The sequence below is a fragment of the Theropithecus gelada genome, chromosome 16, assembly GCF_003255815.1.
Source record: "Theropithecus gelada isolate Dixy chromosome 16, Tgel_1.0, whole genome shotgun sequence".
NCBI classification, from domain to species: Eukaryota; Metazoa; Chordata; class Mammalia; order Primates; family Cercopithecidae; genus Theropithecus; species Theropithecus gelada.
In genome coordinates, this window is record NC_037684.1 from 39,717,660 (window position 1) to 39,733,217 (window position 15,558).

General features: G+C 39.2%; 1 protein-coding gene across 5 annotated transcripts in view; it reads right to left on the reverse strand.

Moving 5' to 3' along the window:
* CEP112 (centrosomal protein 112) overlaps positions 1-11,442 on the reverse strand; it is a 542,833-nt gene extending 531,391 nt beyond the window's left edge. For 3 of the 5 annotated variants that reach the window (XM_025362280.1, XM_025362276.1, XM_025362277.1), the window contains exons 1-4: positions 11,223-11,442; positions 7,206-7,319; positions 1,882-2,072; positions 73-245 (exon numbers count right to left, since the gene is read on the reverse strand). In XM_025362280.1, coding sequence (XP_025218065.1) covers positions 73-245; positions 1,882-2,072; positions 7,206-7,311 — 470 coding nt within the window. In that variant the 5' untranslated portion in view covers positions 7,312-7,319; positions 11,223-11,442. Of the gene's footprint in view, positions 1-72; positions 246-1,881; positions 2,073-7,205; positions 7,320-10,885; positions 11,135-11,222 lie in introns of those variants that run through there. The other 2 variants (XM_025362279.1, XM_025362278.1) reach the window with 1 other exon arrangement.
* Between the last annotated feature and the right edge of the window lie 4,116 nt (positions 11,443-15,558).

The following is a 15,558-nucleotide window of genomic DNA, read 5'->3' on the forward strand; positions in this document are numbered from 1 at the left end:
AGAATGTATAAATCAGCTCCAAAGACAGACTAAATGATGAAACACATTCAAAATCCCATTCTCTTAGCATACCTGTAGACATCAGTTGGCGACTGTACCAAAGTGTTATCTTCTCCAGAAGAAAGTTTCCATGATTCATTTAATTTGCGTTCACTTGTCTCCAGCTCACCCAGTACCCAGGCTGGTAATCCCTCTGGGCTTGAACCTTTTGCTTGTGCTGGATTTGGTTCATCAAAATAGATGGACTGATTTTTAAAAATTAGAAAAATTATTCTTTCAAAATGTACTACAATAAAACCACTAAAATTTCCATCAAGTTTCAAGTTTGATAACAGCCTTTCAAATACTCAAATTCAATTACATTCAAACATTTAAAAAATTCAATATACAATGAATTATGAGATATTAAAATACATTAAGTGATAACATATTTACATTTTAGTTGCACTCTATTGTCTAAGAAATACAATAAACAGAAGTACATAACAGATAAATCTGATAGTTACGTGTATATTACAAAAGGAATATTAGTTAAATATGAAAAGTTAAATACCAAGTTTTTTTTTAATTATGTGCTATCTTATCTCTTTCTGTAATCACTAACTACTTTACACACACACAAAAAAAGAAATCAGTGGGAAGAGAAACACAAAACAATGCAACCCAGGAATTAAAATTAGGAATCCCTTGACAAGATGGGAAGAGCAGAGTGAAAAACCTGGGATTTAGTTCTGGTCACACTACTAACTAGCTGGGAAACCCAAGAGAGTTCTCTAAACTTTCTCATCATTATGATTTGTTAAATCAAGCCCTTCCCTTTGACTCTATGAAATTAAGTGTGAATGGGAAAACATGATACAATATACTCATATCTTCACATCTAGATGTGCTTCATAATGTTCTACCTTTACACATTTCTAAAGAAAACTCTGCATTGACTGCACACCTCTGCAACAATTCTCCCAGTCCTACAGACAAAATCCTCAAGGCACCGTTCTTTAGGGAGGATGATACAAGACCCTCCACTCCGTATGGGACATGCACAGAAATTTCTTTTAAATGATATAGTCATTAAAACTTTTGGCATTGTGCCACAGAAAACAGGAATTATTCTCTAATGTTCAGCATGCCACTTGACTAAACTATGCTTTAAGTAAACTGATAAAATATAAAAAGTTTTAAAATACATCACACAGAATTCCGCAGTTCATTGAAAAAATACATATATATCCTAATAGCAACTACCAAAGTTACCAATACCAGGTACTCCAGATCTTTCAAGTACCGGCACTCAAATGCCACACAAACCAAGGTATATTTTATGGTTACAAGGACCAGGACAGTGACAATTTATCCACCAAGCATAATCATAACAGCCTTTGCAATAAAGTTGATTTTGACAATGAAATTAATTTAAGTACAGAAAATGACTTTTAAACTCCAACTTCTTACTGCCATTTTATTAGAGTAGAAAGAATTTTTACAAATCACGCACTTCAACTTCTCATGAATGTTTAAATAATGTATATGAGTTTAAAAACTAGAATATACTGAATTACATAAAAATTACCATTATAATCCAGTGAAAATTAATAAAAAGTAAAGCTCAATATAAAAAATTTCATTTTCAGTTTTTTAGAAATATTATTGAATATTGAGGGATAAATAAATCAATAAGGATACTCCTCTTATAAGCAATACATGTATTTTATTAAAGGTGGAAAAAAATGAATCAAGAAGAAAAAAAAATTTTAATATATTACCTAGCACATACAACCTAATAGTATTACCATTCCCCAAAGGGATGGTAACTTGATGCTTTTTATAAAAAATGAAACTTACATATATATATATTTTTTGTTGTTGTTCATTGATACCTACCATGTATGAAGGTAGAATTTTTAGCGTCCCGGGTTCAGGTCGGTGTGTAAAAGGGCCTTCAAGCACACCTCGTTTAAGCATATGCAATAACAATTTTGCATACAGGTTCCGATTCTTCCTCCCCATTATTCCTGCACCTGTTCCTGAAGGCTCACACAGCTTTCTAATCCAAAGAGCACACCTCTGCCGTTCTATAAATACATAAGAACTATGAGAAACTTGATTTTTTTATAAAATGAAACATTCGATTACAAAGACCTATAATAGCACCTGCTTTAGTCTAAAAGAAGGACCAACAAACCTTTTCTGTTAAAGGCCAGAGAGTACATACTTTAGGCTTCATGGGCCATATGAGCTCTGGCACAACTACGCTGCCACTGTAGCGTGAAAGCACTCGGAGACTGTAGGTAAACAAAGGGCATGACTATGTTTCAATGAAACCCGACAAAAAAGACTGTGGGCGGGAGTTGGCCCATGGGCCACTATCTGCTAACTCCTGGTCTACCATTTAATGTTATTAGGTAATTGGTTAATGAGAAAGACAAACGCAAAGAAACATTTTCACAAAAATAAAATCTCTAGATTATCATTAAATAATTTTTAAAATTTTTAATTATTGTGAGTACACAGTAGATATATATATTTAGGCAGTACACGAGATATTTTGACACAGGCATGTAATGTATAATAATCACATCAGGATAAATGGGGTATCTATCCATCACCTCAAGCATCTATCCTTTGTGTTACAAACAATCCAATTATACTTAGTTATTTTTAAATATGCCATTAAATTATTATTGACTGTAGTCACTCTGTTGTGCTGTCAAATACTAGGTCTTACTCACTCTATGTGTTTGTACCCATTAACCATCTCCACTTCCCTCTGTACCCATCCTTTCCAGCCTCTGGAAACCATTCTTCTCTCTATCTTCATGAGTTCAACTGTTTTAATTTTTAGCTCCCACAAATTACTGAGACTATGTGAAGACTGTCTTTCTGTGCCTAGCTTATTTCACTTAACATAATGTCTCCCAGTTCCAGCCATGTTGTTGCAAATGACAGGGTCTCCTTTTTTATGGCTGAATAGTACTCCATTGTGTATATGTATCACATTTTTTTTATCCATTTGTCTGTTGATGGACACTTAGGTTGCTTCCAAATCTTGGCTATTGTGAACAGTGATGCCACAAACATGGGAGTGCAGATAGCTCTTCAATACACTAATTTCCTTTCTTTTGGGTATATAACTAGCAGTGGGACTGCTGGATCACATGGTAGCTCTATTTTCTAGTTTTTCTGAGGAACCTCAAACTCTTCTCCATAGTCACTCCACTAATTTGTATTCCCATCCAAAATGCAGGAGAGTTCCCTTTTCTCTACATCCTTGCCAGCATTTGTTATTGCCTGTCTTTGGATGAAAGTCATTTTAACTGGGATGAAATAATATCTCACTGTAGTTTTCATCTGCGTTGCTCTGATGATCAATGATGTTGAACATCTTGTCATACGTCTGTTTACCATTTGTATGTCTTCTTTTGAGAAATGTCTATTTAGATCTTTTGCCCATTTTTAAATCAGATTATTTGATTTTTTTGTATAGAGTTGTTTGAGCTCCTTATATATTCTGGTTATTCTCTTCTCAGATGAAAAGTTTGAAAAGATTTTCTCTCATTCACTGGATTGTCTTTTCACTTGGTTGATTGTCTCCTTTGCAGAAACTTTTTAATTTAATGAGATCCCATTTGTCCATTGTTGCTTTGGTTGCCTGTGCTTTTGGAGTATTACTCAAGAAATCTTTGCCCAGACCAATATCCTGGAGATTTTCCCCAATGTTTTCTTTTAGTAGTTTCCTTGTTTGAGGTCTTAGATTTCAGCCTTCAATCCATTTTTATTTTTGTATATGGTGGGAGACAGGGGTCTAGTTTCATTCTTCTGTATATGGATATTGAAAACTTGATATCCATATACGGAAGAATGCCTTTAAAAATGTTTGTATTTTTTGCTGTGAAAATTATGTAATCACAGAACAAACTCATGAAATATTGGGATTACTTTGTACAAGAAGAAAATTTAGTAAAATTCATCAGTGAAGCCATCAACTCCAGGGCTTTTCTTTGCTGGGAGACTTTGTATAAATAAATTTCTGTGATAAAATTTTGTTATAATTTTGCATCTCTAAAATAATTTTAGATATATTGAAAAATCTTTCTACAATTTTAATTATGTAAACCTTGAAAGAGATAAAATGCAATCTCTGATTTATCTAAGCATTTTCAAATTACTCTAAAATTAAATCTTGAATGTTTTATTTATGAAATTCAATAATATCCAGGGAGTTGTAGCTGATCGGTTGAGGGTTTTAACATCTTTAAAAATAACTGAGCACTATTTACATGCCATTTTGTAAAATAATTATTCTTTTCAAAATCTACCTAAAAATTACAGCACAGTTTAATCCACATATAAAGGTCTATATTATCTTGCCATGACACAGGATTGTTTTAGGTCTCATGAAAACTATTCTGGTAATAATTTTTTATCAGTCTAAGTCAATTTGAGGATTACATATCTAATGCAAATCATAAATCTGCTCTAATCTTTTAGTTTACCAAGGTCATATTCATTTATTGTTTTACCTACAAAAATCACTAAGACCAGATTTACTATGGTGCAAATATCATTTCAGGTTGGAAACCTATGCCTTTAAAAATTTTTGTATATTTTGCTGTGAAAATTATATAATCACGAAACAAACCTCATGAAATATTGGGAACACCATGAACATGAAGAAAATACAAAAGTGTAGCCAGGCGCAGTGGCTCAGCCCTGTAATCCCAGCGCTTTGGGAGGCCAAGGCAGGCGGATCACGAGGTCAGGAGATCAAGACCACCCTGGCTAACACGGTGAAACCCCATCTCTACTAAAAATACAAAAAATTAGCTGGGCGAGGTGGCGGGCCCCTGTAATCCCAGCTACTTGGGAGGCTGAGGCAGGAGAATGGCGGGAACCTAGGAGGCGGAGCTTGCAGTGAGCCGAGATGGTGCCACTGCACTCCAGCCTGGGCAACAGAGTAAGACTCCGTCTCAAAAAAAAAAAAACAACAACAAAAAACAAAACAAACAAACAGAAAAAACAAAAATGCAAAAGTGAAACTGATAAACTTAAGTAAATAGTTCTTTAATCTACATACTTTCCACATCCCATAGCAAATTTAAATCTATATAATATTCTAATGCTCAGAATTTAGTGCAATTTGGTTAATGAAAGAATGCATTCCTCTATGTAGAATAATAGGAAAACCCATTATCACAAGTAGAATTTAGCAATAAGATGTAATTTATTATTAATTTCTAGTTCTTGATTAAGATGTGAGTTTCAGATTGCTTATTATAAACTAAATAAAAGAAAGCCATGGATGTACCAATACTGACAACATGTCAAGGAATCAAAGATTACAATTAATGAATTTTATGTAGCTAAAATCTTTTTTTTTTTTTTCTTCTGAGATAGAGTCTCGCTCTGTCGCTCAGGCTGGAGTGCACTGGCATGATCTCGGATCACTGCAAGCTCTGCCTCCCAGGTTCATGCCATTCCCCTGCCTCAGTTTCCCAAGTAGCTGGGACTACAGGTGCCCACCACCATGCCCGTCCAATTTTTTTTTTATATTTTTAGTAGAGACAGGGTTTCACCATGTTAGCCAGGATGGTCTCAATCTCCTGACCTCATGATCCGCCCGCCTCGGCCTCCCAAAGTACTGGGATTACAGACATGAGCCACCGCGCGGGCCTGGCCCCTAAAACCCTTTTTTTAAAGAAGATAAAATATGAGGATGGTTTGATTTGAAATACATTTACAATGAGAAATTTTAATACAAATGGTTTCTAATCAGCAAATCTAAGAGAAAAAGAAAAAAAGGTAGTGAATATCAGAAGAGGATGCAATATAAAAATATCATTAGATATCATTCAAATAATCATGAACAAGTCATGGGACATGAAATATTCATTTGAAAAATAGCAGAGGAAGAAAGAAGAGGTTAAAGCCCGACAAGGTCAAGAGAAGAAGGCAGAGGAGGAGATCTTCAAGGGAAGACCATGCAACTTACCCAGGACTAGGAAAGGCTGAAGGCCCTAGAACAACAGGTGACCACAGAATGCATCATTTATATCTCATACTCCCTGCTCCTAACACAACTCCCTGGAATAAATACAATAGTCTCCACTTATCCATGGTTTTACTTTCCTGTTTCAGTCACCCACACTCGAATGCAGTCCAAAAATAGGTGAGTACAGTACAATAAGATATTTGAAAGAAAGAGGGAAATTACTTTCACACAATGTTTATTACAGTATATTGTTATAATTGTTCTAGCTATTGTTGTTAATCTCATACTGTACCTAATTGATAAACTAAATTTAATCATCAGTGTGTATGTATAGGAAAAGACAGAGTGTATATAGGTTTTAGTACTATCAGCTGTTTCAGGCAGCCTCTGGGGGTCTTGGAACATATTCCTCAAGATAAGGGGAGATTACTATATTTAATACTGAGTCAGTTCCTGACTGAATATAGAGTCCACTCAGACATCTCAGCGAAACAGGCAACTTGGAAAAAGTAAAAGCCATAGTTTCTTGATCTCACTCCAAACCTACCCCTCAAAAGCTACCAAGTCACATTTACCTTTACAGGCAATCTTACACCTACTATGGCTTAGAGAATCTTCCCAGTCCCCAAAATTCTCTCCAATTGCTCTCTAGTGCCTTAAGTTACATGAAAATTCTCTAACTTGAGAAAAAGACTTTCATTTCATAATTAGAAATAACAGGCCAGGAACTGGAGACAAGATAGCAATAAAACTTTACTCACACTGGATTTTGTTCTGCCAACCAATAAGCATAAAAGACCAATAGATTATTTTCTGCTTTGATAGACACAAGGGCCGGAGAACAGGAGAACTGTAGGCTCCTCCTGTCTCTGGCCCTTTCCATAGAAAGAAGAAAAATTTGCGAGAAAAATTTCCGTAGAGAAAAGGAAAAGATGTGAGAAAAAAGGTTGTAGCTAACTTTAGAGATCCATGTGCTATAAGCCCATGACATGTGAGAGGAGGCATCACAATAAGATCTTTCCATAGTTTGGCAGGACATTACCACTGAATTTCTATCTACCCTTGAACAACTCGGTATAAACAGTCCCATGTCAATGGCAAAAATTGTTACTAGAGAAATTCAGGTTTTTTTCCATGTTGATAGTTCATTGGTTTGACTAAATAATATAAAGAAAAAAATTAATCTTAAGAATCTAATTTTCAAACGTAATCTTACCTGTCCTATGGGGTAATTTTAGAACATAGGGCTTCATATCAACCACAAAGTGATCAAATTCCGCATCCAGCTTCTCCCATTTTTCTTCTTCACTTCCCACTTCCATAATCCAATCTGTAAAATATTTTAAATCAAAATATTAAGGATACATATGCTGAAAACTACAAAATTCTGATGAGAGAGATTTTTTAAAAACCGAGTTAAATATCAGTTCTCCCCAAATTGACCTGTAGATTTAATGCAATTCCAATCAAAACCTAGCCGTATTATTTGTAGAGATAAGCTTAATTCTAAAATTTACATGCAAAGGTAAAGGAACTACAGAGTCCAAACAATTTTGAAAAAGTACAAAGTTGGAGAACTTATACATTACCAGATGTTAAGATGTACTCCAAAGCCACAGTAGTCAAGACAATTGGTATTGGTGAAAGGACAGACAGATCAATGGAAAAGATTAGAGAGTCCAGAAACAGACCAAAACAAATATGAACAACTGATTTTCAACAAAGGTGTGATCCATGAAGAAATGACAGTTATTACAACAAATGATGGCATAACAACTGGATATCCATATACAAAAAAAAAAAAAAGAACCTCAACCTAAACTTCATCCTATATATAAAAATTAACTCAATCTGAATCACAGACCTAAGTGTAAAAATGTAAAACTATAAAACTCTCAGAAGAAAGCATGGGAAGAAATATTTGCAAACTTGAGTAAGGCAAAGATATCTTATATACAACATTAAAAGCACTGTCCACAAAAGGAAAACCTGGCTGGGCATGATGGTTCCTGCCTGTAATCCCAGAACTTTGAGAAGCCCAGGCAGGAAGAATGCTTGAGCCCAGGAGTTAAAGACCAGCCTGGGCAACATGGTGAGACCCCATCTCTACAAAATAACAATTAAAAATTAGCCAGGTGTAGTGGCATGTACCTGTAGTCCCAGCTACTTGGGACGCTGAGGTAGGAGGATTGCTTAAAAGTGTGAGAGGTCAAGGCTGCAGTGGGCCATGACTGCACCACCAAACTAGCCTTGGTGGCACAGCAAGACCCTATCTCAAAAATAAAAAATAAAGCTGATATATTGAACTTCACAAAAAAATAAAAACTGTTCTGCAAAGGACTCTGTTAAGGAATTGAGAAGATAAGCCACAGACCAGAACAAAATATTTGCAAATCATACATCTCATATGAGACTTGTATTGAGAATACATAAGGAACTCTCAAAACTCAACAATCAGAAAACAAACTACGCCAATAATCAGCCAAAAAATATGAGTCCCTTTACCAAAGAAGAAATACAGATGGCAAGTAAGCACATGACAAGATGCTCAACATTAGTCATTACAGAAACGCAAATTAAAAACTATACTGAGACACCACTAACGTTAAAAATACAAACAATACCAAGTGCGGGTGAGGATGTACAACAACCGGAACTCTCATGCATTGCTGGTAGAAATACAAAATAGTACAGGCACTCCAGAAAACAGTTTGGCAGTTTCTTACAAAAATAAACATACACTCAGCCTATGACCCAGAAATTCCACTCCCAGGTATTCAAGTGAAAAGAAAAATCTATACACACACAAAAATCCAAGGGTGATTTTTTTAAAATAACCAACAAACAACTGAAAAAAGCCCAAATGTCCCTCAACTGGGGACTAGATAAACTGTGGCATATCCACACAATAACATAGTACTTGGCAACAGAAAGGAATGAACTACTGATACACACACAACTTCAAATCCTTATGCTAAGTGAACGAAGCCCTTCTCAAAAGGCCGCATACTGTCTAATTCCGTTTGTGTGACACTCTAGAAAAGGCAAACAGTATAGGCATAAAGAACAGATCAGCAGCTCACAGGGTTAGCAGTGGGGGCAGAGTCTGAACATAAAGAGATGGCACAAGGAAACAATTTGGCGTGTTGGAATTGTTCGGTACACTGTCAATGGAGGAAGTTATAAGAACCTACACGTGTGTAAAAACTGATAGAACTATATGCCAAATAAAAATGCATTTGCATTTGCTGTATATAAATTTAATTTTTTTTTTGAGACGGAGTCTTGCTCTGTTGCCCAGGCTACAGAGTGCAATGACACAGTCTTGGCTCACTGCAGCCTCCCGAGTAGCTGGGAATACAGGCGTGTGCTACTTTGCCCAGCTAATTTGTTTGGTAATTTTAGTAGAGACGGAGTTTCACCATGTTGGCCAGGCTGGTCTTGAACTCCTGACCTCAAGTTATCCGCCTGCAGTGAGCTGAGATCATGTCACTGCACTCCAGCCTGGGTGACAAGAACAAAGTTTCGTCTCAAAAAAAAAAATTGAAAATGAAAAATAAATAGAAATTTTAAAACAAATTACATCATATTCACGAATTATATCTACTTAGTTCCAACTTATCAAAAGTTTCACACCATTATCAGAATTGAAAATTTAAATTACTAGAATTGAAAAATAAGTAAAGCAACATCTTTGGCTTAGGCTTAGAGTAATTATTGTGTGCCTATCAGTTATATAAATTATTTCAAAGGTAACCAAGGTGACGGACGCTGCAGTGAGCTGAGATCGCACCGTTGCACTCCAGCCAGGGCCACAGAGTAAAACCGTCTCAAAAAAATAAATAATTTCCAAGGTAAAAAAGAAGTACATTGGGTGACTCTTGCTTATAGCTACAATCTATATTTGGATCATGTCTTTTATTAAACTCACCCATGTTGTCTCTTTTTAAACTTGTTTCTTTTTGGACAGCTACAAAATGGGCTACGACTTTCTCAGGTGCTTACCTACCCTAGAGTCAGCAAACATAACCAAGCCACAAGCATTAAAAGGTCTGGGAAAAAAAGGAGTCCCAACTGCCAAGGAAAGAATACACTTCTTTCATATCACACTCCTTGCCAAACAAAACAAACGTTCTTGGAAGTTGTGTAAAATCCATTTTGGTCAATCAAATCACATTTTAAATATATTGTGGGTCATTAAAGAAAACTGGAAATGTCGACAAATAAAAAAGGTTTACAGGTGCACGTTTTCTCCGGCTTTCACGTGTGGATGTTTTGACAGGAGCCTTCCCTGACTCTGCCCGTAGCTTGGTGTGTGCTTTAGAAACAAACCTCAGTGTATTCTCTGGCCCGGCCCTACCATTTCCGCACCATTTCCATGGTTGTTTCACAGAGGAGGAAGCTAAGACTTACGTGAGGTGAAATCACTGACGTAGGTTCTTAGGGGACAGTGACAGCTGGGCCTGAAAACTGCACAAATTATTAATACCATGCATTTCACTAAGCTGCAGCCTGACCACTGTGGTGAGGCTCATGGAATTTAAGGTGCCTCTTCTATCTTATTTTGACTCATCTTAAAATATTAAAGACAAATAAAAATAGCCGTGCAATGATTAGAAAAGTTGTTCACATTTACTTATGTCGTTCTCTTGAACACTTAAAAATAATTAACTCAGAAACACAGGGTAGCATCCTACATGGGGCGGTGCTGGGCTAGGGCCTCTCCAAGCGGCCTAGGACTTTCTGCAAACCAACCAGCGCCCTGGTTCTGTCCCCGCAAATCCAGCTGATTGTTCCGAGACTCTTTTCTGGGACGGAATTGAAAACTCCAGCGGCGCCGTTCCTGGCAGTCCCTTCCTCGGCCCGCCGAGGCCCAGGCCCAGGCCGCGCTCCTACCTTGTCCAGGACACAGATTTCCTCTCCCAGTCGCAAACCCTTGGGTCAGACTCCTGGACCATGTCAGACCGATCAAACCGGCTGATCAAACTTTACTCAGAACTTTCCCAAGCCGTCCCGACCTGGACTGCGCTCTGCCTACCGGGGACACCACAGCGGACAGCGCCGGGACCCCCGGGGCGCGCGCCCCCCAGGCCCGGAGAACGGGCCCAGAGCCTAAGGGCGACGCCCCTCCCCGAACGGGCCCGCAAGGGCGGGGCGGCGGCCACTGGCGCAAAATTCCACTCGAGAACCTGGTGGGAAGGGCGGGGGAAGGAAATTCGGAAAAAATGAGAACCTGGCACCACCACACGGAAGCTTTCCGCTCGGCCGCCGCCGACGCCGACGCCGCCCGGGGCAAACGGTTTCAAATCCTTGCGGGCCGCTGCCTGGCCGCCGCCCAGCAGCCCGGGGGCGGGGACTTTCGCTCTGGCATTTCCCCGCCCCCTACTCCACCCCTCCAGCCTGCGGTGCCGTTGCCATGGCGACTTTCCCGGCGGCGGAGACCACCGGTGCCCTAGGCTGGGGGCGGAGACTTCCGCGTGGGCATTTCTCCGCCCATCCGCGGCGGCGTGTGCGCGGCTCCGTTGCCATGGCGACGCTCCCGCTTGCCTAGCAGCGGCCAGACTCGCACCAGAGCTTCCTGGCCCCTTGGTGGGTCCCAGGTCGAAGCTTCCGGAATAATCCGACTGCAGTTTGAATGCAGCAGCCCTCCCGCATCCCGCGCAGAGTCACTTATGATCACGTTAGGGGCCGTGGCGAAAGAATAAGGGCACAGAAAATGGGGCGGCTGGAGGATGCTCAAGAAGGGGTGATCCGTTATGTGGACAGACGTCAGAGTTGAATGAATCTCAAGTGAAAATTTCCTCACTCTCTGATACATCAAAACCCAAGTCAAATTCTTTAAATGGTTCTTTTTAAAACCTATCCCACTGGACGTAAACACCAACAGCTCTTCCTTGTCCCAAAGACAAATCATGCTAAGGAAAATAAAGGGTACAGAATGTTTTTAAGAATGTTTAGTTTTGAAAAGCATATTTGAACATGTTTATAGCTAAGGAATGATCTATAATCCAGATCATTAGTACTGAGAATCAAGGATGCAAAATCAAGCATGCAATTGCAGGAATTTAACCAGTCAGTGAATACATTAAAGATTGATAAACTAACCGGGCGCAGTGGCTCACGCCTGAATCCCAGCACTTTGGGTGGCCAAGGCGGGCGGATCGGGGGGTCAGGAGATCAAGACCATCCGGGCTAACACGGTAGAACCCCGTCTCTACTAAAAATACAAAAAATTAACCAGGCGTGGTGGCACACTCTTGTAATCCCAGTTACTCGGGAGGCTGAGGCAGGAGAACCGCTTGAACCCGGGAAGCAGAGGTGGCAGTGAGCGGAGATTCCACCACTGCACTCTAGCCTGGGCAATAGAGCGAGACTCTGTCAAAAAAAAAAAAAAAAAGATAAACTACCCCACTCCAACCTCAGGAGGAGGAGGATATTGGTCAAAAGATATAAAATTTAAGTTAGATGGGAGGAATAAGTCCAAGAAATCTATTGTACAATGTGGTGACCGTAGTAAATGACAATGTATTGTGTCCTTGAAAATTGCTAAAAGAGTGCATCTTAAGTGTTCTCATCACAAAACTGGTAAGTATGTGAAGCAATGCTTATGTTAATTAGCTTGATTTAGTCATTTCACAATGTGCATAATAAATATATGCAGTTTTTAGAATCATAAACTGCATTGCTGAAAGAATATGAAATGAATTTGACAAATGGTGTCTAAATGAATATGAAAAGAAAAACAGAAGATAAATAACTAGAAGATAAATCAAGGAAAAAATGTAATGAGCTCAAGCTCATCTCAGAGGAAATAACTATAGCAGAAAAAATATAACTGAAAATGAAAAAGTCTTTAAATATTTCCTCTACTTAAGTGAAAATAGGATGAGATCTCCCTTCCCACTTTTAAGAACACGCTGATTGTCACTTTTTTCATTTATATATATCATTTTTATTTATGTATTTTTCATTTATATATATACACACATGCAAATAAAAACATTAAGATATGCACACAGAGTTTTATTATTTATGTTATGCATATATAACATGAAAGGGATACCAGCTTGAGCCTGAGCTGTGTTCACCTTAGAACTCAAGCCTATATGTCACATTTAGATGACTGGTAGGCAAGGTTCACTTGGAACCTCCTTACCTGAGAATCAAGGAACCTCCCAGAAAGTAAGTCATCCTGGCTGGGCACAGTGGCTCACGCCTGTAACCCCAGCACTTTGGGAGGCTGAGGTGGGTGGATCATGAGGTCAGGAGTTCAAGACCAGTCTGGCCAATATGGTGAAATCCCATCTCTACTAAAAATACAAAAATTAGAAGGCGTGGTGGTGGACGCCTGTGGTCCCAGCTACTCAGGAGGCTGAGTCAGGAGAATCGCTTGAATCCAGGAGGCAGAGGTTGCAGTGAACCAAGATCGCGCCATTGCACTCTAGCCTGCGTAATAGAGTGAGACTCTATTTTGAAAAAAAAGAACAAGTAAGTCACCCTAAAGAGATCTGGTTCAATGGCAATATGCGAAATTGAAGGGGAAGGTGATGCTGCATGAAGCACAGCACTGGCCATAAATTGCCCTTCATGTAGCATCTTCCTCGTTGTATAAGAGAGTGATTCCTGATCTTACAGTGTGAAGAACTTCCTCTGAGAATTTTCTTTTTTCTGTTTTTAGAGGCAGAGCCTGGCTCTGTCACCTAGGCTGGAGTGCAGTGGTGTGATCATAGCTCACCACAGTCTCCAACTCCTGAGCTCAAGCAATCTTCCACCTCAGCCTTCCAAGTAGCTCAGTCAGAGACAGAGTACTATGATCGGGTAGTTCCATCATATACAGAGCACCCATGTGACTCACTCTGGGGACCTCTACAAATATTTGGGAAGAAATTGCTGAACTCAGAGCCTATTCAGGAACCTCAAGGATGAAGCCAGATAAATATTCTCTTGTCGCCCAGGCGCGGTGGCTCATGCCTATAATCCCAGCACTTTGGGAGGCCGAGGCGGGCAGATCACGAGGTCAAGAGATCGAGACCATCCTGGCTAACACGCTGAAACCCCATCTCTACTAAAAATACAAAAAATTAGCTGGGCGTGGTGGCGGGCGCCTGTAGTCCCAGCTACTCAGGAGGATGAGGCAGGAGAATGGCGTGAACCCGGGAGGTGGAGCTTGCAGTGAGTGGGTATCACACCACTGCACTCCAGCCTGGGCAACAGAGTGAGACTCCGTCTCAATAAAAAAAAAAAAAAAAAAAAAAAAAAAACTCCTTGTCACTGTTGACAAGAATGAAGACGATACCTGTTAGATTCACCATTGCACAGACAGCACCTTACAGTGTACCTAGCACATAGAGACAATCCATAAATGTTCATTGAATCACCAAATGAATGCACATTAGTTTTCGTGCTTTTCTCTGCACATGTGGTAGAATATGGCCACCCTATGCACAAAGCTTCCAGTCAAGAAGCCCGGAAGACTAACTTTTCTGAATATAAATCTCTTGCTACGGAGAGTGAAACTGAGTAGTCTAATTTGAATCAGGTAAGCAGAATTAGTCCAAAGAGACATGGCCAGGAGATTGGGCCTCCTATTGTATAACATGACTTTCTTAGCTCATCTTTGCACTTTGGGGAGAGGGATTTGGGTTATTTTCTCAGAGGACGGAACTGATGGGTAACCCCAAATAGTTCTAACTACAACAAAGATTCTGGACTTGTAAGAAAAAAGATAAGTCTCCGCCCTCCAAAAATGTATGAGATAGTAGAAGGTCATAAGACCAAATAACCACATTTCGACTCAGATTATGTCACCTGGCTTAAAAGGTATATAAATAATGTGGCTGGGCACAATGGCTTACGCCTGTAATCCCAGCACTGTGGGAGGCCGAGGTGGGCGGATCACAAGATCAGGAGTTCGAGATCAGCCTGACCAACATGGTGAAATCCCATCTCTACTAAAAATACAAAAGCCAGGCATGGTGGTGGGCGCCTGTAATCCCAGCTACTCAGGAGGCTGAGGCAGGAGAATCGCTTGAACCCAGGAGGCAGAGGTTGCAGTGAGCCGAGATCGTGCCACTGCACTGCAGCCTGGGCGACAGAGTGAGACTCTGTCTCAAGAGGAAAAAAAAAAAGGTATATAAATCATGTTATGGGATAGAGAGGAAATAAAGAAAACACTGTGCTGTGATTATAGGAAAATATATACAGAACCTTGTTTTATCTTTGATAAAAAGATAGTGACATTGAAACACTATTTCCATTGCAAATATTGTTTCCTAACAGCTACAAATGACTTAAATGAAAGTAGGTTTGTTTCAAAAACAAATGACATCTTGCCTCAATTTTTAAAAATCAAATGGTGACATTGTTGATAATGGTAGTATAAAGAGGATCCTAAAAAAAAAAAATTGTTTTTCTTTCCTGTGTGGGAAGATAATTGTGCTATACTTCCCATGTTGAAAGGGACCTGCTTATTTTCAAAATATAAACTTAAGAATTAGTCTAGATGACACTGAACAATGTGAATTCAATTATTCTCGACAACAAAAATCCATAGGAAAATGTGAGCTTTT